General features: G+C 42.0%; 1 protein-coding gene across 7 annotated transcripts in view; it reads left to right on the top strand.

The window, feature by feature from the left end:
* Window positions 1–4,990: 4,990 nt before the first annotated feature.
* The window catches only part of agrn (agrin), a 259,292-nt gene continuing 238,634 nt past the window's right edge, over window positions 4,991–25,648 (top strand). For all 7 annotated transcript variants that reach the window (XM_063465477.1, XM_063465483.1, XM_063465481.1 and 4 more), the window contains exons 1-2: window positions 4,991–5,475; window positions 6,746–7,007. In XM_063465477.1, coding sequence (XP_063321547.1) covers window positions 5,275–5,475; window positions 6,746–7,007 — 463 coding nt within the window. In that variant the 5' untranslated portion in view covers window positions 4,991–5,274. The remainder of the gene's footprint in view (window positions 5,476–6,745; window positions 7,008–25,648) is intronic.

Below are 25,648 nucleotides of genomic sequence, written 5' to 3'. Positions count from 1 at the left end.
GCCACTTACTGTGCCAGACTGCAAAGTAAGTGGCTCTGTGCTATAAATACTGTTTTCTGCATCTGTATAAAACTGACATATGTGGCTATGGGAAAATGTTCAAGCAAAATAACACACCAGTTTTTTCCTATACGCTCTCCTCACGCCGGCTGGTAGTGCCACTCTGAGGGAATACAGCTCGCCTTTATCTGCTGCAACTGCATCTGCCTACAATTTTATTCACAAAAGATCCTATTAAAAGTCTTCCTTCAGTAAGATGCTTGTTAAAGCTTGTTTACTTTCCAGGGCTTTTGTGTTGAAATATTTGTGGGAGGATGAAGGCTGTCAGGACGTAAGGGGAGAGGAGGGATGAGGTGGGGGACGCTCTGTTAAGTTTCACCATGAGGGATGTTGTGTTCTGTGTCCACAAACAAAGACGGATTGATAATCAACAGCAGCTCTGATTGTTTTTTTTCTCTCCAGATACAGAAAATTATTAAATGCTTAAACTTTTAAAGTTTTCACAAAATACACGCTGAAGTTTAAACTGAGCATCAGGATGAAGAAGAAAGGTCATTTAAGTGACTTTGAATGTGGCAAGGTTGTTGGTGCCAGATGGGCTGGTCTGAGTATTCCAGAAACTGTTGATCTACATGCATTTTCCCTAAAATACAATTTCTGGGGTTCACAATGATATCCAAATATCCAATGAGAGACAAAATGTATTGTTTTGCCTTCCTATCGCTTTCTTCGAGGTGATAGGAAGGCTACAGAGACTCAAATAGGTGTGTGTTACAACCAAAGTACACAGAAGACAGCACAATCTGGGCCCCTTAGCACCAAATGAGCATTATTTAAATGCCACAGCCTATCTGAGTATTGTTGCTGTCCGTGTCCCTTGATGACCATGGTGTACCCATCCTTTACAGGATAACGCTCCATAACACAAAACTCAATCTGAATCTCAAGCAGGTTTCTTGAACCTGACAATGACTTCCCTTCACTACACTCAAATGGCCTCCACAGTCTCCAGATCTCATTCCAACAGAGCACCTTTGAGATGTGGTCAAACTGCAGATTCACATCTTGAATGTTTAAGTGAGAAATCTGCAGCAACTGTGTGACGCTATCACATTCACGTGGGCCAAAATCTCAGAGGAATGTTTCCAGCACCTTGTTAAATCTGTGCTAGAAGGAACAAGGCAGTTTTAAAGGCAGAAGGGGGTCCAGTCTAGTACTAGCAAGGTGTACCTAATGAAGTGTCTGGCAAGTGAATATTTTGTCCATTGCCACTGAGACACCGGAGGCCAAACTGTAAACAAAAGTCTGACATAGAGTTTTTACAGTTGGAGACACATTTCTCTTTGTGTAGCATCCTGTAATCTTGAGCAGGAAATACCACTGCACAGCACTTTGAATTTACACTTATTACTGTTTACTAAAACCAGAAAACAAAGAGAGGATATTTTTGTCTCCAAATTATAGCGATGATTGCTGTCTGACACTAACATAAAGCTACATTAGGAATAATTTATAATGCATAATAACCTGCAGAGGAGATGTTTTTGTATTTGAATAGGCTTTCTGGTTAAAACCGGTCATTAGTGCTATAAAATGAAGCTCATTTCCATGTGGAAGCCAATGAAAATGTTCTTTAAGACCACAAAGTCAGTCTGCCATTTACTCTAGAGTAAGTGGAGCAGCCCTGGGATTTCTGTTCAGATGAAATTATGCATTATGTGATTTGTGGATTTTGGAAGATTATTTGCATTTTAAAATTGCTGAATCAAATTCAACTTGGTAGATAATGTGATAACAGTGTATTGTTTCATTTCTGGTTCTTATTTTTGATTTTCTTTATTTTTTTATTTTGTTTACATTCGTCATTCAACAGACAGTTGTGTTTCCTTCATCTAACTGTCACATTTGAGACCTGCTTGAACAAATTTCTGCAAATATCCTCTCAAGCAACTGTGCATAACCAAGCCTGTCATTTTCCCAGGAATAGAAGGGTAGTTAAAATTACAGCTTTTGAGGAGTGGAAATTTACGCACTGTCTGTTCTTAAAAAGGACCTCTAACAAAATAGCCATATGGTTGCATTTACAGATTTAATCATGGGAAGTTTTAAGATATAAGGGGAATCTTTAATGATACATGACATGGAGTGATCCGCCTATTTTGTGGTAGGATCCAACTTCACGTGGATGTTCAGTCACTGAGGTAGCTTTTCAGCGGGAGTTCATAATATTTATAGTTCTACAGTCTATCATTTCCATATCTTCCTAAGAGTTAACGCCTAAACGAAACACGATTACAGTTTTAAGGCTGTGAGCCAGGTTAGGTCCAGTCATTCTATACCATTTCTGTTCTCTATATAGCTTCTATCTCTTTGTTGGCATCCACCTCTTTTTAGAAAATAAATGCCTCTCTAGCTGGTAGCTGCTCTATTGTGACTGTCAGCTGGCTGCTAACATTGTCTGCCGGCCACTCAGACGTCTGACAAAGGCTACCTGTTAGACATGGGAAACAAGTGAATAAGTGAATTAGTTGCTACAACGTGAACTAAGAGTTTGACTTGAATTAAAACAAAACTGAATATATGTAACAATATGTATAACAACACACTTACCTGCTATGTTGTTAGGTTAACAGAGATATCTGATAAGCTCATTTCATTTAAGCATGTAAACATGGTAAAGATGTCCTGCTAAATGGTGAAGAAAGGTGATTTAAGTGACTCTGAAGTGTTTGTGGGTGCTTGAGTGTTTTAAAAAAAAATGCTGATGTATTGTGGGTTTACAGCAAATGGATTGAAAAAGAAAAAAATGTCCAGCAGCACCTCTGAGGGTGAAAAAGTCTTTTTGATTTCAGCAATCAGAGAGAATGGACAGACTGCTTTGAGATGATATGTAGACAAAAGGAGTTCAACAAAGTACAATCAAGGTTTGCAGAAGACCATCTCTTAATGCACAGCAGCAGACCACACTGTGTGCCAATCCTGTCAACTAGTAACAGGAAATTGAGACTATAATTCACATGGGCTCATCAAAATTGGTCAGTAGAAGGTTACCTTGCCTGGTCTGATGAGTCTTGATTTATGCTGTGACTTTTAGACGAACTTGGCGTAAACAAGGGTCCAGACTAGTGTTGAGGAGTGGGGGGATATGGCACACTTTATGGTCCCTAAGTACCAAATGATCATCATTCAACAGCCACAGCCTACCTGAGTTCTGTTTTTCACAATGTCCATCCATTTATAACCACAATGTATTTATCTTCTGATGGCTTCATCCAGCATCTCAAACTGGCCTCATCAAGTCTCCATTTACCAAAATGAACCATGAACCAAAATTTCTTAGCAATGTTTCCAGCACCTTGTTGAATTTATACCAACTATAATTAAAGCAGTTCTGAAGGCAAAAGGGGGTCGAAGGTTTGCCTAAAAGTGGCCAGTGATTGTATTATTAAAAAAAACCAAGTATTAATTCTACAATTATTTTATATAATCACTGAATCACTGAAAGTTTAAAACCTTAAGTTTAAACCCAAGTGGGAGTTAAGGCTTAAAAATTTGACCAAAATGCTGAGTGCTGAAAACTGGGATTGGTTACATTTTTTAACTCACCATTTAAATTCAATGGAGATTTAAAGTTGTGGTAAGGACAGCTGCGGTGACTGAGTGAATGCAGCAGACATACCACAGCAGAGCTATCTGGAAGCTCCATGTCAGCGAATTCAGGTCAGTGAACTGGACCTCTTGTCAATCTGTTCGGTGTTGACGCTTTTTTTTAAATATAATTCTGAAAATATCTGATTAATAACGTGGCTTTACTTCTGTGTAGCTTCTATAAATGAAGTCTTTGCTACAGTATGTGAGTTACTTAGCAGAAATTAGCAAGCGTCTGTGCTCAGGCTAGTGTTAGCTAATATGCTATATTATTATTATTATTATTATTATTACTACTATTATTATTAATAATAATAATAATAATAATAACTTTGTCTAAAAATAGTAATTTGCTTAAATGTCATTCATAACTGTCGTGTCAGTTTCATCTATACGACACATTTGTGCCATATAAATAGAAGAAACTATGTAGGCCTACAGTGCCATAACGCAACCCCCCCCCCCCCCCCCCCAAAAAAAACAACAAAAAAACAAAAACAAAAAAAAAAACCCAACCAAGTTCAATATAAGTTAACATAAACACAAATACACACAGTTATGATGGTAGGCTTATATTTAGTCACAAGATGACGACTGCCGCAAAGCAATGGGTGATGTCTAGTTTGGCTAGACATTTTAAATGCAGTCTGAGTTGAACCAGATAACTTAGAAGTCACTTCTAGTGTGCTGTAAAAGTCAAATGTAACTTATTTCATTGGTAAAAATGGCTCCTAGAACCTTTGAGATAAACGAAAATCTCCTTTAGTTTCCTTACACGTCTGTGCGCCATCAAAACCAGTCACCCAGATAATCACTTTGAACAAACTAAGCCCCTCTGCGTGGAACACTATATCATTACATACGATGACAATAAACAGGGTCATGTTATCAGTTATGGAACAAGAGAAGTTACTACTCATAGTTAATTACCTATGTTATATAAATTTGACTTATTTATGGTTAGTTATGAAAATCTGCAAAACTGTAGCCTAGAAGTTTCCCATTTTGCTGGTGGGGATTTAGCGGTGTCATCCCTGGCTGCTCCTGCTTTGCAATGCAGGGTTTGCGGGGCTGCTGGGGGGGGGGCACCAGCGGTAGAGACACTGTCTGTCCGACTGGGGGCGGCGTTGGACAATCACTTTCTACATGAGTCCCAGCGTGCAGCCCTCCTGCCGCCCTTCACCACCTACTCCATCCTCACTTGTGGGATCAGCAATTCAGATTGCATGCAAATCCGGGAGCGTCACTGTGGACGTGTGTGTGTGTCTGTGTGTGTGTGAGTGAGTGAGTGAGCGAGAGAGAGAGAGAGAGAGAGAGGAAAAGAGAGGGGGAGAGGAGAGAAGTGTGGTTGCATTCCTGGAGAGAGATCCCTGCCCCTTCCTCCTTCTTCCTCTTAGTTCCTCTCTTCCCTCCTGGTCTCCCAGCCGGCGGCGGCAGAGAGGGATTTTGAACCCGGGCTGCAGATGCGAAGAGCAGGGCTGCATGGTTAAAGCGTAGAGAAGTTGTGGCAAAGGCGGCTGGAGCAACCTTTAGCGCACTCGAGAGAGTTTGGAGTTTGCATTTGGACGCACCGTGCGGTCAAATCCAATCAGAGAAAAGTTTACTTTTCGGGTTACATCCGTGGTCATGGGCTCCCAGCGGACACTCAGGGCCGGCCGGACGGGGCTGCTCCTGGCGGGGCTGCTCGTGGCTCTGTGGCAGCTTTGCGCTGCAAATTGCCCGGAGAAAGAGTTGGAGGACAGAGAAGAGGAAGCCAACATAGTTCTGACCGGTACCGTGGACGAGATAATTAATAAGGACCCGGTGCATAACAACTATTCCTGCAAGGTAGGACTTTTCATGTGCTTTCCGAAACGACTGCGCCCGAGCGCATGTACACCTGCTGATGGGCTTTAATAATATCTAATAGGCTATCTTTACCCTTGTGTAGCTGATGGAAGCCATTACCTTCCAGTTCCAACTCTCTAAAAGGCATCATCAGCTTGCCTGAAAAACATTTTACAAACTCATTCATTCAGAAACATTTGGCAGCGGTTACATGGACAGTGCGAGTGAATCCACATTGCTTTCAGAAATAGATGGATGGTGTTTTTTTTCTCTCTCCCCTCTTGCCAATTACATAGCCATAAAGCAGGCCTAACCGACCATGTAATCATCCCAAACATGTTGTAGCAGGAAACCGGTCCCTGGGCCCTGACAGGTAGCGTGTCCTTGATGTCCCCTCATAAATGCTGAAAACATGCAACATGCCATTTCCACTGGATGCAAGGATAACATCGTGAACCTTGTATTTTATAGTTTTTCTGACAATTGGCATCCTAAACTAGGGCTTTGTGACTTGTGGATAACAGGTCATATAAAAAGATCAGACACACACACACACACACACGCAACTTTAAGTCACTGCTATGTATAGTTATTCAGTACATTGTCACCATTCATTAATGAGCAACCTGGAGCTGTAATATTTTTAGCAACATAGACATATGATCTACAATTAATTGCCTTTATTTAATGATTTATTTAATTTAAATTATAGCCTAAAGCGCTAAAAGGAAAAATTTCAGTCACCCTTCCTCCATCTCTGACTTGTGGTAGACCACTCTATAATCTGTGAAAACTAAACAAGTTTTATTTGGTCAGCTTTCCCGCTGCGCTTTTCCTCAGCGCCCACTTACTTCCCGTTTCCCCGTGAATGAATGGAGTAGATTAGAGGCACACCGCTCTCCTTCTAGAAGCAGAAACCACCACCAAATTCTGAAATGAGACAAGAGAGCACACATGTAAGAAAGGAGTGAGCTTTCCCATGACGTATGAAGCAGCTTTTGCTGCACTTGATGGGCACAGTGCACACTGGTGCGTGCAGTATCGTAGGCAACTTTTCCAGCGGCTGGGTAAATTCTGCATCTGGAAGAGTTGGCTGGGTTTTATGTTTAGGATTTGAAAATTGGGGTTAGAGAAACAGGTTGACATCACAGAAGCATCGGTGCCCTTGGGTGTTTCAGGGAAGCCTTGATTATGTTTGAGTTCAAAATTTCCCACATGCACCCCTGTGCGTATGCATAAATGCAAATCTCTCTTTTGTCGTTCTGTAAAGGTCAGAGTTTGGCGTTACTTGAAAGGGAAGTCCAGCGTGAACCGTGAAATTCTCCTGGATGGCGGCAACAAGGTGATGATCGGCGGCTTTGGCAACCCTGGGATCTGTGACAATCAGGTGTCCGTGGGCGACACTCGCATATTCTTCCTCAACCCTGCCCCTGACTACATGGGGCCGGAACACAGGAACGAACTTATGCTCAACTCAAGTCTGATGAGGATTACCCTGCGTAACCTGGAGGCTGTGGAGCACTGTGTGGAAGGTAAGCAGCCAGTTTGAAAGGAATAAGACCTGGACTCTACCTTATGTAGTAATTCTTATAATGATAAACACACAGGAGCTCCTGATAAGTTTATCAGTACATATCCTTGCTGTTTTGTAAGTCAACTTGCTGTGACGGTGTTTCCATAAAGTGTGTGACATATAAGGAATTTAGTGCAGGATCTATGCTGTGGGCTTTGAGGGCTCACAGCAGTTGTAAATCACTTAAAGCAGGCAGGATTTCATACTCCTGTGGCTTCTGAAATTCTACAGCCCCAGGCTCAGAGTGTTGAAGTTTCCCTGAACTCCATGAAACAAGGACACCTGAGTCATTGTAGGAGCTGTGTTGCTATGGTGAGGCTCCGGTCTTTCCCAGCAAAGCCTTGAGGTGGGTGTGTCTGATAAACACCTTAAGGACAGAAGTTGAGGGATGATCCCCGACCTTTGCACCTTGAAGCTGGGCAGTTTTATTAAGTCTGAGGTGAAACTCTTGAACTCTTACATACACATAATGCATGACGTGGGAGCATTCCGGAGCAATGCATGTTCCCACCGCTTAATGGCGGGAGAAAGGGAAAATGACTCTCAGCTCACACGCGTTCTCAAAAAAGTAGAAATAGGTGACGTGTTTTAAATATTGTTGTTTATTCAACTGATTTGCTTCAGCCCACAACAAGCCGATTAAAAACCGTTCCTCTTCGGCCGAGAAGTAATTTGTCAGGCTCTTATGAGACAAACTGTGCAGCCATGACTAATAAATCTCAGCATCTACCGTGACTGTAGGACTGCAGCACCCTGTGCCCCCCCCACCCCCCACCCCCCTCCCTCATGCCAGTGAGCTGTGAGCTTGCTGCTGTTTAACTTTTACTGGTGCTTGACAATGTTGGCAGCGGTTCAAAGTTTGACTGTAACACTTACACAAGCCAGGAGCGAAAGAGCGAGGAAATGAATCAGAGCACGAATCACCTTGCTGAAGGCATTCTGGGGCAATCACTGGTTCCGAGTTGCGGGGGTCTATATTCTGGGTACTTTCCTCTAAGCAGTTCTGGGTGGCAGGATGTTCCAGTGGATGGAGCTTGTTTGCAGTGTTAAGTTGCATTTGGCACTCACATAAAACTTCTTCTGTTTGTCTGTCTAGGCACGAAACACTGCACTGCTAACCTTTTTTATTCAGCCCCCTTTTCTTCTCTTCGGACTCCTGTTGTGGAAAGGGGAGTTTCTTGGCTCTGACAAACTGTCTAGAATGTGCCCTTTTTGTTTCGAGGCTTTGTGTTTGAAGAGGGCTTACGTCGCATTACCTGATTTTCTCATATCGATTTACAGCTGAAGGAATAGCAGTAAGGAAATACTAGTCATTATGAAAAAGTCGGTTTATTAAGACGCCTGAAAAGATTGAGCACTTTGCTGGGAAGCTTCTGGAGCTTCCTATGCAATGATCATCCTGTAAGTAACAGCCTGCAGGACAACTGTCAGGTGCAGCCCCGCCGTGAAATCTTTATTTTGTTTTCGAGCCCTGATAATTAGCTTGAATGCCTTCATCCAGAAGAGAATGAGCTGTGAGGCTTGTTCCAGTGAAGGGTTTTAATTAAGAGAGTCAAGTCAGATCCCATCCATTCTTATGCAGCCAGTACCCCCGGAGACTGTGGGATGTTAGCACAGCGGGACAAGACTGTACCTGCCGCAGCAACTCATTGTACCCTCCTCTGCTCTCTCCTCATTCTTGACATTTTCGATAGCTAGGATAGACTCAGGAATGCCTGGCAGAGTGCTGGGTGGGGAGGTGCATTGTCTGAGGCGGAAGAAAAAAGGCTTTGTGTGTGCTCCTTGCCACCAGAGTTTTTTTTTCTTTTTTCTTTTTGGACACAGTCATAAAAGAAATAGGATGAGTGATGTAGAATGAAGGCAAAACAGAGGATTATTATTTTTCTTTCTTGTTGTTGTTGCGCATGTGAGGACGTGGTTTGTGAGGGATGTTTTGTTTGCCGTGGCTTATTTGTTGGAGCTGGGCCCCACGAGAAGATAGATACCCTCAGGCGTTATGTTTCACCGTTCTTCTTCGCACTGGGTGGTGCCACTTCAGTGCCGCTTAGTCCATGCGTGCGCTCACTTGGCTGCAGGCTCTAATACAAGATTTAGCAAAAATTTGCAACGTCAGTTATGTCTTAAAACGCTGTCCACCACATTTAAGATGAATAAGCAAGGCCTTCTCGGTGTTCCTTTGTGCCCCGCTTTTGTATCTTGAGGTCTTATCGCCACCTACCGAAGCCCTTGCAGGCATTTCTGTTACTTAAAGGAAGAAACTGAAAATCCAGCTCTTTAATACAAATGCAGCTCCTCTCCCACATAGTTGAATTTGCACCCTGTCAGGGCAGATAAGCAGAAGGCCCTGAGGACACGCAGAATGTCTTCCTCTGTTCAACCCTCTAGCTACCAGTTAAATGTTAGCCCTGTCATTTGTGCTGTGCAGAGAGTTGACAGATAATGTGTCAAGCAGGATCCAGCAGTCATTTGCTGTGTCTTTGGAAACAAATTGAGTTGTGGATTGCAAGAGTGGATAAAGAAGGCAATTTTAGGGCTCAACTGAACTCCTTCTCCAGATATTGTGAAGAGTTTAGAAGATAAAAATAAATAAATGCGTGTGCTGTATTTGCTATGTTTCCCATTTCACCCCCCCCCCCCCCCCCACCTCCCCACGTAATGACGTAACAAAAACAGAAGGCAAACTGAAGACAAAAGTGTTTGGCGGGGGGGGGGGGGATTGTTGGAAGAGAGGAAGCTGCTTGATGGAGAAGTGTTGAGTATACAGGGAGATTGTATCTGTCTTGCTCTGTTTATCAGCTGCTTTTGTTTCAGCTCTTGATGACTTGATGCCAAAGTCTTTCCCTTAAGGCCCTGACAAAGACAAAGAGCTGTTTCTTCCTTCTGTCTTGATCTTTTCCTCTCTCTCCTCCCCCCTCTCGTCTTCTTCTTTTTTTTGTTTCTCTCTTTTTAGGGGAGGGGGAACGAGCCAGTCAGAACTCCGTGCATAGTCATGCAACAGCTGCATCAAAGATCATTTCTTTGCCCCTTTGTGTTGCATCTATTTCAATCCATAATGCTGACTGCAGCTAGTGTGCATGCTGTCCTTCTGGGGTGATAATGAGCAGCATTTTACCACTCGACTTCCTACTGATGCTTTATGATCTGTGTGTACAGCAGTCCAGAGGCTTGCAGGTTAGCCGGGCTTGTTGAGAACATGATGGGGGTTCTGGTGTGCCAGCAGGTGGTCTTGCTTAATGATGGTCGAGCAGACAGTCTTGCGGGGTGGGTGGGATGTGGGATGACTGTTTAAGCCCCCCCCCACCCCCCCACCCCCCACCCCCTCCTCTTCTCCTCAAGGGGCTGCTTGGAGTGAATGAAGCTGGGTCTTGCGGAAAGCTTTTTTTCCCTCCACTGTTTGTGCAAGGAGGAGGCTTGGAATGGACTGGAATTCCTAACCTGGCTGCCCTCTCCCTCCTCCTTCTTTATTGATATGTGAGGAGATAATGATGAAATGGGGAGGAGTGAACATTTCAGTTTTTACCTGCAGCTCTTCATAACGCACATGCCAATCATATGGATCCCCAGAAGAGTTAAAGACTTTCCAAAAAAGGATCAGTCATTTCGCTCAATCAGTTAATCAGTTACTAAAGGCCGTGGAAAATACTCATGCTTCAGCAGCTCAGATTTTCTGGAATTTTAGGGCATTTTATCTGAGGTTCAAGTCCTAATTATGTTTAATTTTGACACTACATGTTGTGTATACAGGATCCTCTTGCATTAAATGACTTCTGTGTGTTTTCCCTGAAGGTTCATTTCACTTCAGGTGTAATAATCACCTCTAAGCTTAGTGGAGTCTGCCTTTACTTCTGGTAGAAAGGCCAGTCTCTGCTATTAAACACTCTGGGAAAGCTTGCACCAAGTTTGCTGCCTTATAATTAAAATATTAGGCTCCGTTTCCACCTGTTCCTGTGCAAGGAACTGTACAGGTAGATTAAAACATCACAGTTGCACAGCGAAACATGACAACCTACCAGTTTCCCAGGTAGAAAAACATATGGCTTATGGGTAATTCCAAAGGGGGAGATGGAATTTATTTCGTTGTAAAGTGTGTGAGAACACTACACAGCCGCACCCAGATGACTGAACTAAAGCACCGGGGTCTTTACCCAGTCCATGTCTACACAAGCAGCCTTTTGTCTTCAGGGAGTCATGGGAAGTCAAAAAGAGTGACTTTGAGGATTGGATTTTTCTCAGGGGCCTTGAATGGATTAGGCTAAGAGTGAGACTTCATTCGTTTGCTGTAGAGTTTTTCCACAAAGGTGTACCCTTGATAAATCTGTGTACCCTGTGTGGCTTATGTCAAAGCATTTATGCAGTGAAGTGAACTGAATTGGGCAAATGGAAAAGGCTAGATGGATGGCTTTGATGAAATAAGCAACAAAGGCAAGGAGGGAGTGACAAGACCAGTGGACCTGTGTGCCATCTAGCCCAGAGTCTCCGGAGTTATTGCGCATTTTACATTTTAATTAAAAATGCAGGAGTGGAGTGCCTGCTTGGCATAGCGATAAAGGGGGCTGAAAATGAAAAAGCCATGAAAGACGGGAGCGAGCAAAGGAGGAACGGACCACTTAACCGCAGTCTGCTCATCTTGGCTTGTTTCCCGGCTCAAAGCAGGAGTGTATCACTCCGCTGCTGATTAGAATCACAGATGGCAGTATGTGATAGCGATAGTAAGCAAAAACACCTACATGTAGTGACATGCCTGTCACTACCTGTGAGATGTTGACACGCTGAAAGTGTACACACAGACATACTGTGTAACATCAGGACTGTCCTGATATACTACGTTTTGTGTAAAAAAGCTGTCAGAGCCTGGCTTCATGCAACAACACACGATTGCATCTTCTGCTTTGTAAAGTTCGTCATCTTTCTTTAATTGTGACAAAGCGAAAGACATTTAAAAGATCTCAGCGCTCGATGTAGGACTTCATTCCAGTCACAGCTCTCTTTGGCTAAATACAACATGATCAAATGATTTAGTAAGTCTTTTGATAATAAAGATGACGGTTTTTACCATACAGCGATTGTTTTAAGGCTAATGGAACTGAAAAGGAGATGTAAAGTTAGCTCGTGTCAAAGTCCCAGTTAAGCTCTTCTTTAGTCTAGGACCAGGAAAGCGAAATTGACTCCGGAGGCTCTGAGCAGGGCCTTGGATGTACAGTGACCCGGAAACTTTTCTCTTCTGTCCTCAACATAAAGAGTTCAGAGCAGCAGTCTGCATGAGATCTGGGCTCCCTCCAAGGAACTGGATCCGTGACAAAATTCCTGCTACCAAGGCCACATTTCTGGAGCCGGGCAGCTGCTGTGGCAAGTGCTGCTACTTACTGTCATGCCAAAAACATCAGGTTTAGAGAAAAGAGTTTCGGTGAGACACGGGGAGGGAAGGGGGGATAGCAGAAGCCGTAATGTGATTTGTATTTAGGTCAGGTCAGCTGTCACTCCAAAACTTCTTAGATCAAGAAAAACGGAGAAGAAAAAGTTTTTTTTAACCCTGTGAATTCTTTTTGTTTGAAGCTACAGAGGCTTTGTTTCCTAATGTTTCCTCCAGAGAAAAAGTTTGACATGGAGAGATCTCTGGGGTGAGAAATAAAGCCTTACTTCACTTGTGGCAGATGTACAGAATAAGTGGGGGATTTTTCATCTGACTTACACCACGGCTGGATTAAAGCAGGAAGAAACGAGTTCAGGGTTTAATTAGATTTCGGCCCCTCTGGATGTCTGATGCAGATGCACTGACCCAGTGCTTTTAATTACAACTATCATGCTCCTTGTTGTCTCGTGGTGCGCACCTGCTATATATTGTCATCCATATATCTGCCAAGTGCAGCTAGTTTTGTTTTATCTTTGTGGGCTTCTCTTTAGTGCCAAAGCAGCTTCCTGTCTTTGGGGAAACCTCCCTCAACTTTTTGAGGAAGGTTTTTGTGTCTAATCCTATGCATCTCTGAACTGAACACCGACTTCCTTAGGATGATGCACTTACAGGAAGCAGGGTAGACTTGACAATATGGGGCCCACTGTTCACAAAACAAATCTTAGGATTTACACAAGCTTTTCCCAGTGTTGTCTTGCTCCTCAGACAACAGTTTAGTCTGCTTTACTTCCTTTCTTCCCCTTCATCCATCTCTCTGTTGAAGGATAGTCAGGGTGAACCCAGGATGAACACTTCTCCTTCCCTTGTGACTTGTCCTTCACAGTTTCCTTCTGTGTTTGCCATCATGTTTATTTTGCTTCCGACTTTCAGTTCACATCTTCAATCATGTTCTCACTTCCGAATGACGACCTGTACGTGTGTCTGTCTGTCACTGTGTGTGTGTGTGCCTTTGTCATACCTTTGTGGCTGGTTTATACATTTGAGCTTGCTGACCAACCACAATTTGGATTTTATGCCTCTGCTCTTACCTTTAACACATGTTAAAGTATTTTGTTGCCTGATCTCACTCTTCTGTACTCTCACAGTCGTCATCTTCCTCCTCCCAGTGTTCCCATATTACTGCACTTCCACCTGTAATTAGACTGGAATCCCATGCCCCGTAAAGCTGTCAGTCCTAACAACCTGGTGCCTCTGACCTAATTCTGTATGCTTCTCTCAGCGTGTCTCTCTGCCAGTTTACTCACAAAAAGTCAGTTAAATTATAACCCTGGACAATCAGAAATTGTTTACAGGCGTAGAAAAGTACTATTGCATATGTGTGATAAAAGTTTGCTGTGAGGCCTTCTCTCACATCTGTGAAATTGCCTCAAGCTATGACATTGGAGGCACTAATGGCTGGAACTCAATGCTGTAAGCTGGAAAGAGAAAAACAGGTCTAGAGTCAGAAAGAAGTGAGCTCCCCTTTTGTGCATGCACTGGAGTAACCCACTTCTTACTGTTGATGGATGAGTTTCATCGTGCGTAATTTTAGCACCATGTTTTGACAAAAAATATCAAATAAATACCTGCTGCATCGGTGTTGATGTGTGACATATTTGAACTTGCTGCTATCAAACACACGAACAGAGTGTTGCTGCATGTATTGATGAAGAAACTTGATACTGGCTGTAGGTAACAATGTCATGATGGATGAGAGATTAGACTTTTCAACTCAGTGCCATCAAAGATGCTCAGGTTTCCTTTATTTTTACTGAGTTATGGAATTTATGATATGTATTATCTTGACAAACCACTTGAGATTACTCCCCTGAGGAGTAAAACCTCTTGGGACACCCACACCTCCTCTTTCCTTTTTGCTTTGCCCTTCAGGCTGACAGATTTGTCTGGCTGGAAGGAGGCACCGGTCTGCCCCTGTTGTTTCAGCCAACAATGACAAGGACGTGATGGCTTTCAGAGACATCTGGGAGATATCTGGCAGAGGATGTCTCACTAGCTTAAGCTTGTATCTGTATACACACATTCACAAAAACACAGCCACAGACTTTACTGTCTCCAAATCCGAATGAAACATAAACATAATCCAGCGCGTTTCTGACCCAGCCTGTGCACTGTGATTATTTTCAACAATTTTACAAAGAAATGCACGACCGTCGTGACGTAGTGAGTACATACAGATAAGACGGGTCCACGTGAGTTTTAGGGTTGTTAAAGTTATATGTCTGCATATAAAGGATACACATATAGAAAAAAAGATTTTCAACACTGAAAAGAAAACAACACCAAAATTGACCATATAACTAAGAACATAGTACTTTAAAACTTTTGCAATCCAATAGTAAAACGGGTCTCTCATGTAAATGAAACATTGAATTTCAGTGGGATTGCCTGCATAACTAAAGGTTCTGTAAAATAAAAAAATAAATAAATACAGTTCATTTTATTTTTTTATATTGTTTTATTATATTTCCAGTCTGATCTTATTTCTGTTTTGATTTTCTTTTACATATTTCCAGTATTGTCGGCCCCATTGGTGCACTTTGGTCAGTCGTGTTTTTGAGTGTGTTTTCAGCTGTTAGTGGAAAATCAATCACAATAGCTTGTGAGCCTAAAAATGTAAAAGTATACAACACAATTAGGAGGTTGGACGCGTGAGGAGAATCTTCCCCTGGATAGAAGCAAATATTTAAATGCAAATAAGCAATTTGAAACCGGATTGCAACTGAATGAAATTCTGATTTAATGCAGTTCTTTACTACAGCAGTATGTGTTAAAGGTGTTGTGCATGCAACAGCTCTGCACAACATGTCTGCAAGAGAGAAAATGCGACTGGTAATCTAGAACAGAAAGGAAGAAGTGAAGTCCAAGATTAAAGAGCACGAGTGATGGGGAGAGACAGCAGATGGAGAAGGGCAAACAGAACAAGAATAGGAATGAAGGGAAGGGATAAAAAGAACAAATAGTACAGGGAATGCAGAAGAGAAGAAGAAAGAAACGCAAAGTCAGCTCAAAGTTAGAGCTATTGAACTGTGAAGAAAAGGATGAAGGCGGACATTATTGATTAGGTTTCTCAAAGATTTAGCACATACAGCAGAATTTATGGCATTTTAGTCCAAATTTAGCCATTAGGACTATTGGCTGCTGAACACAGCCTTTAACACATAGCTTCCCTCTGAAATTCCTTAAAACCCATCTTAAAAAATAATAATTAAGATGCTTACAATATCATCCGCATCGTCTCTTCCACTTCTACTGCTGCCACTTTGTTAGCAGTTCTTGAACCCACACAAAAAAAGAAGAAGCCTTGAAGTCATTGCCAAGAGGCAGCTTTTGGCATTTTCCAGCAGAAGCATAGTGCCTGAGAGAGGCTTGGCCTGAGGTAACAAGTTCTATCACAGACTGCAAGTTGTTGCCAGAAGTATGCCCGGATCAGCCTCTCCAAATCTCTCCTTGTTGTCACTCTGAAGCCCCTTGTGCTGCATAACCCAGCCATTTTTAATGTCTCTAGATCCTCTCGTGACCATGAGAGCTAGAGAACATACTACAAAAAAAGTTTGTAAAGCCATCTTTCTCAGTGATGATTTTCCTCCTCTGTGAGTGGGTAGAGGCATGCTCTGGAAGAGCACTTGAAACAGACATGTTCGAGAGGGCTCTTAGAGAAATATATTAGCATTGAGATGGATGGAGGCGTTGAGTGCGGCGAGTTTGGGTTTGTGGTGTTCTAGTCTTCAGCAGGCTACGTGGCCAGCTTGGACAAGTTGTCAGAAAGAGAGGACTGTCTGTAAATCACACTTTCCTTTTTAGGCTGTGCTCCACAGGACAAACATCTACCTGTCTGCAGTGTTCAGTGCAATGGGTTTTTTTTGTAAATGACAAAAACTGTGAATTCTTACAGCCAGATATTAGTTCTGTCAAGATCAAAGAGTTAAAAGCTACCTAAAAAATCATTAGGAGGGAGATGGTTAGGCAGGTAAAGCACAAGATTGTCCCTGGTTAAAAGACAAAGTCTTCACCAGCTGATAACTGATAGGTCTGGTTGTATTTCAGGTTGCATTTCAGCAAATGTGTTCCATTACTTGTAGTTCACGTGGACCGTTTACCTACATGGTACAACCAAAGTGTAGTCATATGTTATATGTCATAGCTACTCAGACTACAGACACAAACCAGAAAGCCTATCTCTTGTCTAAAGATTTCAGAATGTAATGCACATGTAAAACAATAACAATTGCTCTGCAGGAAGGGAAATGGTTGTGACCAAAAATTCAAGCAACATGTAACTGAACAGCTTTCTAAAGTATAGTTGTTGTAGTTAGGATATTTAGTCCTTGCTGCAGGATTCAGTTAGCTCCTGCTATAGTATGAAGATGAAAAAAGTGGAGCGTTTGGTTATAGCAAGGTTAATACATTTGTATAGCACCTTTCAACAACAAGACAAATGCGCTACATGAGACATAAAAGGCATTGATTGTTGAGGGATACAGAGGAACATATAATAAAATAGGGAGAAATTGAAAATACTTTTTTGTCATCAGTGCAGCATTGCTCATCAGGAACAGGACATGTTTGAGCCTGTGAGCTCAGTGTATTCAGCAAATGAGAAGATATAACACGCCATGTCTTTTACTGGCTGCCTTAAATCTTATGCTTTATCTTCAGTCAATATTAAATTAAGTCCTTTAATTGCTGTTTAACTGTGAAGTGCTTTATGTGCAGGTTCAGGTAATTTTGCCAACACAGTATTCTCCTTCCTCATCTGCACATCAGTGACCTTGATCTAGCACTCGATACAAAGTTCCCACTGGAATTTCCCCGAGGTCCTTTTTAACTGGTTAACTTCCAGGGTCTTGTTTCGGCTCAGAACAGGCTCAGAGCGTTGTAGCCTCCACACATCCTGTTCCATTTAAACAAGGGAAGAGTTAAAGGCATCAGGTCATCCTCCAGTTAACCTTTACCTGAGGCCAAAAGGGACTTTGAATTGGTTATGGGATGAGAGGTTAAAACAGGGTCAGGCGTCTTCACAGCGCCAACGTGACACATTCCCAGGACGAGCATGAGGCTGAACTCTGCATTGTTTGAACTAAGTGACTGCTGCACAGAGTTTTTTGATAAAAATGTCTTCACCTTACTTTATTTATGATGATGTGACATTGAAACTCTTACTTTTAAAGGAAATCTGATCACTTGGCTTCCTGAATGAACTAGACCCAGCTGGCTGTACAGAATGTATATTGCTGTTGCTCTAAAGAACATCCACCCCCTTCCTCTTCTTTTCAGTGCATTATTTGTTCTAAAGCAGTGCATTTGTTGCACACCACTGAAGCCGATCTCTCCCTTTGTCCATGTATGTGTTTCTGCACGTCTGTCTGTATGTGAGTCACTCTGCTGTTCCCTATCTATGTACCTCTCTCTCTCTCTCTCTCTCTCTGTGTCTCTTGGTCTGGCTCTCTCTTCTTCGGTTGGGTCTGTGCAGATTGAATTTGCTGGTTAGGATGCTTCTGGAATCTTGATCAGCTCTAATTTACATCTAGACAATGGTACGAGTTGAGAGGCAATTTCTCTCCTCCTCTTCTTCCTCTGTTTTCCCCTCCTTGAACCTCCTATTCCTCCTTTTTGTCCTCCCTTTCGCTTCTGTGTCTTTGCCAGCGGCCCCCATCCCTCCTCCTTCATTGTGTTTTTCGGAAGATGGGAACTAAAGGACAGAGAGGGAGTCACCTCAGCAGTAGACTAAACTGAATGCTTCTGGAGTTCATCTGGGCTTCTAGAGAACACCGCTCTCCTGATAATGAACTCTACACACTTGTCAGAGCACATACATGCACAAACACACACACAAACCCCTTCTGTTAGCTTTAAGCAAGCTTTGAACAGCACAGTCAGCCTTATGTTGTACTGTGTGCCCTTAATATCTGAATGATATTATGCATACATGACATGACACCGCACAGTGCTGTCAATTAGAGTACGCTTCATTTGGCACCAGCTCTGGTGTCATTGTCAGTGATTGTAATTCAAATACTGATCCCCTTTGACAGAATTCACCATCACAAATAACAGGCCACTCTGTGCAGAAGCATAAAGCATCTCCAATTTTGACTAATTGCTCTAAACTAAAACTGACTTGGCATAATAATTGCTGTTTAGACTAATTTTGTGTAAGCAGACAGCTAGGTGGAGAAGCCTGTCAGGTTGCACTTAGAGGAAAAACTAATCTATACTCCACGTCAGTTTAGTTTATATCTTTAAATATGATTTTGTTAAAACAAAAGTCATGGATACTCTTTTTAGTATAAGGTGTAAGGGTTGAGATTTGAAATGTAGTTGTTATCTAAAAGTTGCTGAACTTGTAGCTGTCATTTTAAAGGCCAAGCACCCTATTACTCTCTTTTCCAGCTTCATTTTTTATTCTCGGACACTACTAGAGTTGCTTTGCATTTTCAGTCTGTGTTTATATCATACTGGACTGTGGTGCAGCCCCTTTAGGTCCAATTTATTCCGAAACAAACATGTTAAGCTCCTCTCCCGAGCCAGAGCCAAGAGTTTAAAACAAAGCATTTAGAAAGTGTTTTAGCTCACAGAAATTACTTGCACGTATGCTGACCTCAGGATTTGGAGAAAAAAATGTCCATGTTTAATATAAGCAGCCACCCTATCAACAGTACATATGATTAAAAAAACAAGAAGCAGTTCACAAAGCAGTATATTTTACAGTCATAACATCCACTTTAGCATTTTTTGATTTGTTTACTATCTCACCAGGACATGGCTACGGGCTAAATATGAGTTTTGTCTCCTGTGTACAGAGAATGGTTTTGAATGTGTTAGTTTGGCATAAGAGATGGAAGTCGCTTTAGTCTATGCTCAGAGAGGAGCCATAGCCTAGAATCGCTCAATCTGTTTCAATGGAGCGATAGAGCTTCTGCTGAACAATTGTATGCAATATGTTGGGCCAAGTCACAATCTTTCAGCTGGCAATTATCAGTCCTACAACCACCTGTTCACAACGTATTTGCAAATATACACACATGCATACTAATTTACTGCAAAAAAGAGTAAGAGTATTTGAGATAGATTACTTTTTTGCACAGGTGATTTGAGGGAACTAAAGGAAGCTTTGACACAAAGGACGCCTTGCAGCTTCTAAACCCCCGAGGTGTACATGATGTACCGTGTCGTTCATGGTGTCATCTAGTTTATCTACCATGAGCTTTTTGATAGTTTGTTACCCTGGGATTGATTGTTTGGTTCCCCATCTCTGAGGCACTGGGTTCGGTGGTCATGTTGATCTCTGTCACTATCTCTATATAACTCTTCATTCTCGCTTACGACAGCTTAACAGAGTTGTGCTGTTTGCAAGTTAATTATTTCATGGTGTGAATACTCAAGGATACAGACTACAGATTTTAGCAAAGTCCCTAATGTTATGAGCATCGACACTATAACATGATCGAGGGGCGTTTCTCTTCTTTACTTTTTAAGTTTTCATATCTAGGCTGTTATAAACGTAGATACCAACAGATTTGTGAATAGCTAATGTCACCCCACCGATAAATCACTTGTGTTCTGTGTAGCAATCAAAAAGACAAAAATAAGACATAAATTAACCACCCCTCCACCGACCCACCCAAACACACCCAAACAAAAAAGAAGCACCTGGGCAGTGGCCGATCATTGATAGCTGATAAGTTCATCTCCTCACTCGACCTGTGAAGTTAGCTGTCGAGAGTCTAAAACAATTTCCAAACAGTTCTGTCTCTACTTGTTAAATACAAATTAAAGTAACAAATGACTTCTGCTGTCACATAATATATAGAACAAAGAGAGTAGATTTTTTTTCAGTGAGTAATAAGAAAGGAGTGATTGATTACATTTTTCAGGACTCCGTTGAATGATTGAATGATTAACTATAGGTGTTATGCACAGCTTTTGGGCCTGTGGAAACTGATACAATGCTCAGGAGTCACTTAGCAAATTGCAGCTGAATTCCAAAATAAATGTCCTATGAAGGACTGTCCAGTATATTACCATTCAAACCACTAAGAAAACAGATTTGGTTTGGTATTTGCTTTATTTGGCTTCAGAATGAGACTTTTCAGCTGCTCATTTTGAAATATTTGGTCCCCAGGATAGAAAGTGATCCATTAAAATTATTACATCCACCTTACTAATGAACACCAACAGTTGTTCTACATACTTTCCCTGGTGTCGTTTTGCCTTGGGAGACTCGGGTTAATACTGATTGCACCTGAATTAACAAATGAAGCAATGGCAATGATCATTCTACTTAATTCAGCACAGTATTAGTTGTTTTGAAAGCAGGATATATTCCAAATCCTTGTTGCTTTCACCTGATCTTCTCACTGTGACATTTATAAAGGAACTGATGCATACCCAATCTTATCCCCCCCCTGCAGTTGAAAATCACAACAAATAGGAAGGGTGGACATGAAATCATGGGGGGGCCTGTCTGTCTGCCAAGATATGTTTCTCCAAAGGTTTAAAGTTGGTGGATTACCTGCAGTCAGTCATGGCTGCAGTGTTTTGGATTCGCTCGCTTTAGCCCTGCCATCATTCCTTTGAAGAAGCCGAAATGAGATCCCCCTCCATGCAAATCACTCGGCTGGTTTGAGATGAAGCGCCGACAGTCCTGATAAAGGGCGACGCTCCATCACCTCCACTCTCAGAAAACCGATAGCGTATGAAGTTTATTAAAAAAGTCCCTTTCCCAAGAGCACCCCCTTCCCTCCCCGTTTTTAGCTTTAATAGTAGAGATCTTTTTGAGTGTGATGATGCTGAAAGTTTGGTGCAACGCATCATCCTAGTTTTATGCGCAAATGTCTTTACATTGTGCGTACATTTACATTTCTGTGTGTATTTGCATACGCGCATGGATGGAGGGGAGCGGCAGCTTTTTTCTCGATATGCAGAATATGAAACCTACTGAGAGCAAACTTTTTAATTTCATTCCTCTCCGCCGCCAGTCTGCCAAATTAAGGGGGACTGAAATGTGTTTTTTTCATCAACAGCAGACTTTAAGACCAAACTGTTATCAGCTTATTCATTTACTGAGCCCTGAAAGGGAGTTTGAGCTCAGCTAGTTAGGGGAGGGATGGGAACTTAATTATTGTGTGTGCGGGTATGGTGTTAAGCAAGACCAGAGGAATACAAGCTCAGCGTTGGAGCAGATTGTAAATGATCACCCTCGGGCTACCACCAGAGCTTCTCCTCTTTAGATCTGTGTTGACAAAGGCTCGGAGGCCAGCTTTTGGTAGGGTGTGGAGGCTTGGAGGGGGGGTAGCCTTTGTTGTTGACTTCTTGTCTTTTTGAACCCTCTCCTCCCAACCACCTGTCTCCCATCATGTCTGATTATCAAAGCTCTAAAGCTGAAAAGAGTGCATGCTTCAGACTTTGAATATCATATTTGCCGTTCTCCCCTTGGGGAACAAAAATAAAGCTTTTTGGTGGGAGGGGTTTGGTGAAATAGCCTGAATCATGGTCATAGACCATCTTAGGGCCACAAACTCAAGTTCACAGAACGAGGAATTGTTGGAAGCAGAAGGGATTAAGAAGAAGGGTCCATGGTTGCTCTAAAGAATCAGGGTATTGTTGCAGCCTGCTCATCAAAGCGTAAAGATTTTTGAAAGAACGAATGGGGCTTTTATGGAGATACACTGCTGACCTCCCGCTTGATCGCACGCACACAGAGAAATATTACATTTGAACTAAACATTTTGCTCCCCTGAACTTTTCCCCACTGTTTTTTCCACAGTTTTCTTCTGGTCGTGTTTACATCTGACGGAATGCTTATAAATAATTAACAGATTTAATGCGTTAACTCTGAAGTAATGAACTGTAACCCTCTTATCTTTGTGACATTAGCGGTAACAATTTGGTTTCTTTGTTTTCAGAGCCAACTGTTTCCTCAATTTCTCCTGCGCTTTTCTTAGATCGTTTGCCAGTAAAGCATGGTGGGCAGTGTGATTTGCAGCTTTTAATTCACACGCTGCGCCTGTGCTGATATAACCATTGAGATCCTAAAAAGTCATCAGCCCTGCTACGTTTGTTGAGGATCCACACACACACACACACGCACTCAAGCAAACTTTATCCTGCCCATTTCTGGTTAGGCGCGCAGGTTCTCATGTCTGCAGATTATTCACGGGGATTTCATTCTAAATGAGGTGAAATTATTGCTCTCTGTGAACCGGGTCTTTCAGAAGTCACTGCCAGAGCTTGAGCTACTCTTTTTTTTTGTTCTGCTTCCCTTTTGTTGGTGTGCATGGCAGAGTAACCTGACCCCGGATGTGACAGGCGCTCAGCTGAAAGAAAAAGCCATTTTTAGCAGTGATTTTAAAGTGCATGTGTGTGTATGTGTGTTAATGATTGTCACAGACTTGGTTTAAGGTAGAAAATCTGCATATGTTCTTATTCTGGATTCTTTTTGCAAACACTTGGCTTCCTTATGGATGTTTCATATTGACAAAACGAGAACCAGACTGATTCTGGATTTTAGAGGCCATTGTCGATGATTAGACTAATAAATTTCGACATTAATATATTGATTGATTGTCTTTGTGTACAATACAGTAAGGCCTATTATGGGTTAGCTTTCTTTAAACTATTCCAAACAGCCACTTTTAGTCCAATGCTTCCTGCAAAACATAAAAGAAAATCAGCTATTTGAATGAAGCAATCAGATGACGATCACCTCACTGCCTCTAATTTAGCAGGTGAGAGCACAAATGTAACAGGTGGTTATGCTGCTGTAAAACTGGCAACACAAGTTCCTGGATAGCTTGTTAGTTAATTTGCTGTCGCTAATTATACCCGTACCGGTAGCCATATGTTAATTTACAGCAGTGTCTCTCACAGTCATAGTTTACAGTGCAGGACTCACTTTCTACAGCCTCTGAGGAAGAGTTTGCGTGCTCCTGTTGTGTAACTCTGGATATTTGTGCTTTCCAGGCCTGGCTTTCTCCCTTGCTGTGAGTGTGTGAAAGTATTTTGTGTGGTCACTCAATAGTGCTGTAAATGCCTGCATGCACAAACACCAACACACTTTGATGTCTTGACCACAAGTTTATTCAGCATTTGAAGACAGTCAAGTGAGACAGGACTCTGCTGTGTGTGTGTGTGTGTGTGTGTGTATATGTGCAGGGATTTGTGTACATGTGCTGCATGTCAATGAGAAATGCACATAAACTCAGCTCTGGGTCCGCTCCTTTCAAACACTCCTACTCGGTTGTCCTTCAGGTCCTCTCCTGGCCTCCGAGTCATCTGCAAACATCGTTAACATACTTGGTGTGATGACTGTCAGCCTCTCCCAGATGGCAGTGGTGGATGTTTGCGCAGGACTATTATCAGCTTCAACACACACTCAGTCATTCAGATCACTTCAGCTGAACAACGGCCAAATTCAAACATCCCAGTTCATTTTTTCCATTCCAGATTTATCCTCTCTCTTCAGTCCTTTCCGACTTGGGAGTGTCCTGTTCTGCTCTGTCGCTTGCAGAAGACTGAAGTGTGATAAAAAATTATGGTGAGATGAGTGCTTGTGGGGCAGAGAGGGGCTACATTTGGAGTTTCTCTGATGTTGGGGGAAAGGGAGCGTGTAGCTGGTGGCTGGGGAGAGTGTACTCCTGCTGTTTGGGCAGCCCTTTTGTCTCCTTAATGACCCGGCCACGTAAAGTTAGCTGCTCTATTCAGAAGGCATTAAGGGTCATTTTACCTGATGACGGCTGTTTCCCCAGTCACTTGCCTGGGGGAGGGGAGAAGCGTGTGGGAGATTTGTGTCCACTGGGAAACCATGATGCACTTTGGAGATGGTTGTTCGCCATTTTTGCAACATTTTACGTTGTAGTTAAAGAAAAATTGCTTACTACTCCGTATTTGCTCAGTTAATGTGATAATGTTGTACTTTACTGAACATTTGGAGAATTTTCTTTTCACTTGCCTCCCCCCTCTACACGAAGGTCAGAGGTCAGGGTTTAGTTGCGCCACAGAAATCCAGAATCTGGTAGGGATTTACTTCACTTAATCTTGCTGAAATGAATGCTTGAACCTGGATCCTTCTGTTGAACGCCGACCTCGTATAAGTTGCTTCCAAGTTCAGAAGCATACATTGCTGTAGTTCCTGCTAGTGCTGGGCGATATGGAAAAAATATTTATCACGATATGAATTATTTTATATCACGATAACGATATATATCACGATATACCACCTGACCTGTGGTCATCTGGAAAGTATGCAGTCTTTAAACAGCGAGTGGAGAGGGTGCAGTCTTTGTTTTGAGTTACTGTAAAGTATGTCGCAAATCCAGGTGCATGTAAAGCAGCACCATGTTGCAAAACCACAAGACAGTTTCTTTGCGAAAAATATCATTTTTTTATACTTTATTTTCTCTTGCATAAAGTTCAGAGTATGTATAGTGAGAAGACAACACTAATATATTTGCACAGGCTATTTAACCCTTTAAGACCTACCATAGAACCAAGTCCGCCAGAGCTTATCTTTACATTTATTTATTTTGAGTGTCTTCATAGTTTTATTTTTGAGATACACAAATTTTTATATATAAATGAAAATAAATAAATGCAAATTTGCAAAAAAACAGCATGTGCATCAAAATAAACTATTTCCAACAGTGTAATTTGACTTCTAAGCATCCCAGAAACGATACAGAAGAGCATAAAGTCAAACATGACTTTTAAAAACACCAACATAGACTTTGAAGCTTAAAAACTACATTTTCCGCGAAAGTGACGTCACTTCCGGTTTCGGACAGGTAATGGCGGACATGCGATAGTTGCGCTGACTTATATTCCAACTAGGAAGTGTTATGAACAGCTGATTGGATCGGCAAAGCCTGTTTCTGGAATATTATGTTTTTGTTGCTGCAAGTCTGGAATATTATGTTTTTGTTGCTGGAAGTGCTTTTTATGCAATTTTTGCAAAGCTATATGTGGAAGAAAACCGTGACCTAGGGCAAGCTAATGGAATAAGATGTAAATACAACCCCTATGGTTTCATATGCAAAAAAAAACCCATTATTGCGCTACCTTACGTGGTTACAGTTCTACAGGGATTTAAAAATAGTTAGGGAAAACGGAGTGTGCCTGCTCTGACCGGTTGTAAAGGGTTAATGATATATTTTATGTAATAATTTGTAAAATTCGGGTTAGAAACGATAGAA

Source organism: Pelmatolapia mariae, linkage group LG20 (assembly GCF_036321145.2).
Source record: "Pelmatolapia mariae isolate MD_Pm_ZW linkage group LG20, Pm_UMD_F_2, whole genome shotgun sequence".
In the NCBI taxonomy this organism is placed as follows: domain Eukaryota; kingdom Metazoa; phylum Chordata; class Actinopteri; order Cichliformes; family Cichlidae; genus Pelmatolapia; species Pelmatolapia mariae.
Note: the sequence above shows the minus strand (reverse complement) of the source record. Positions and strands in the feature narration are given on the sequence as shown.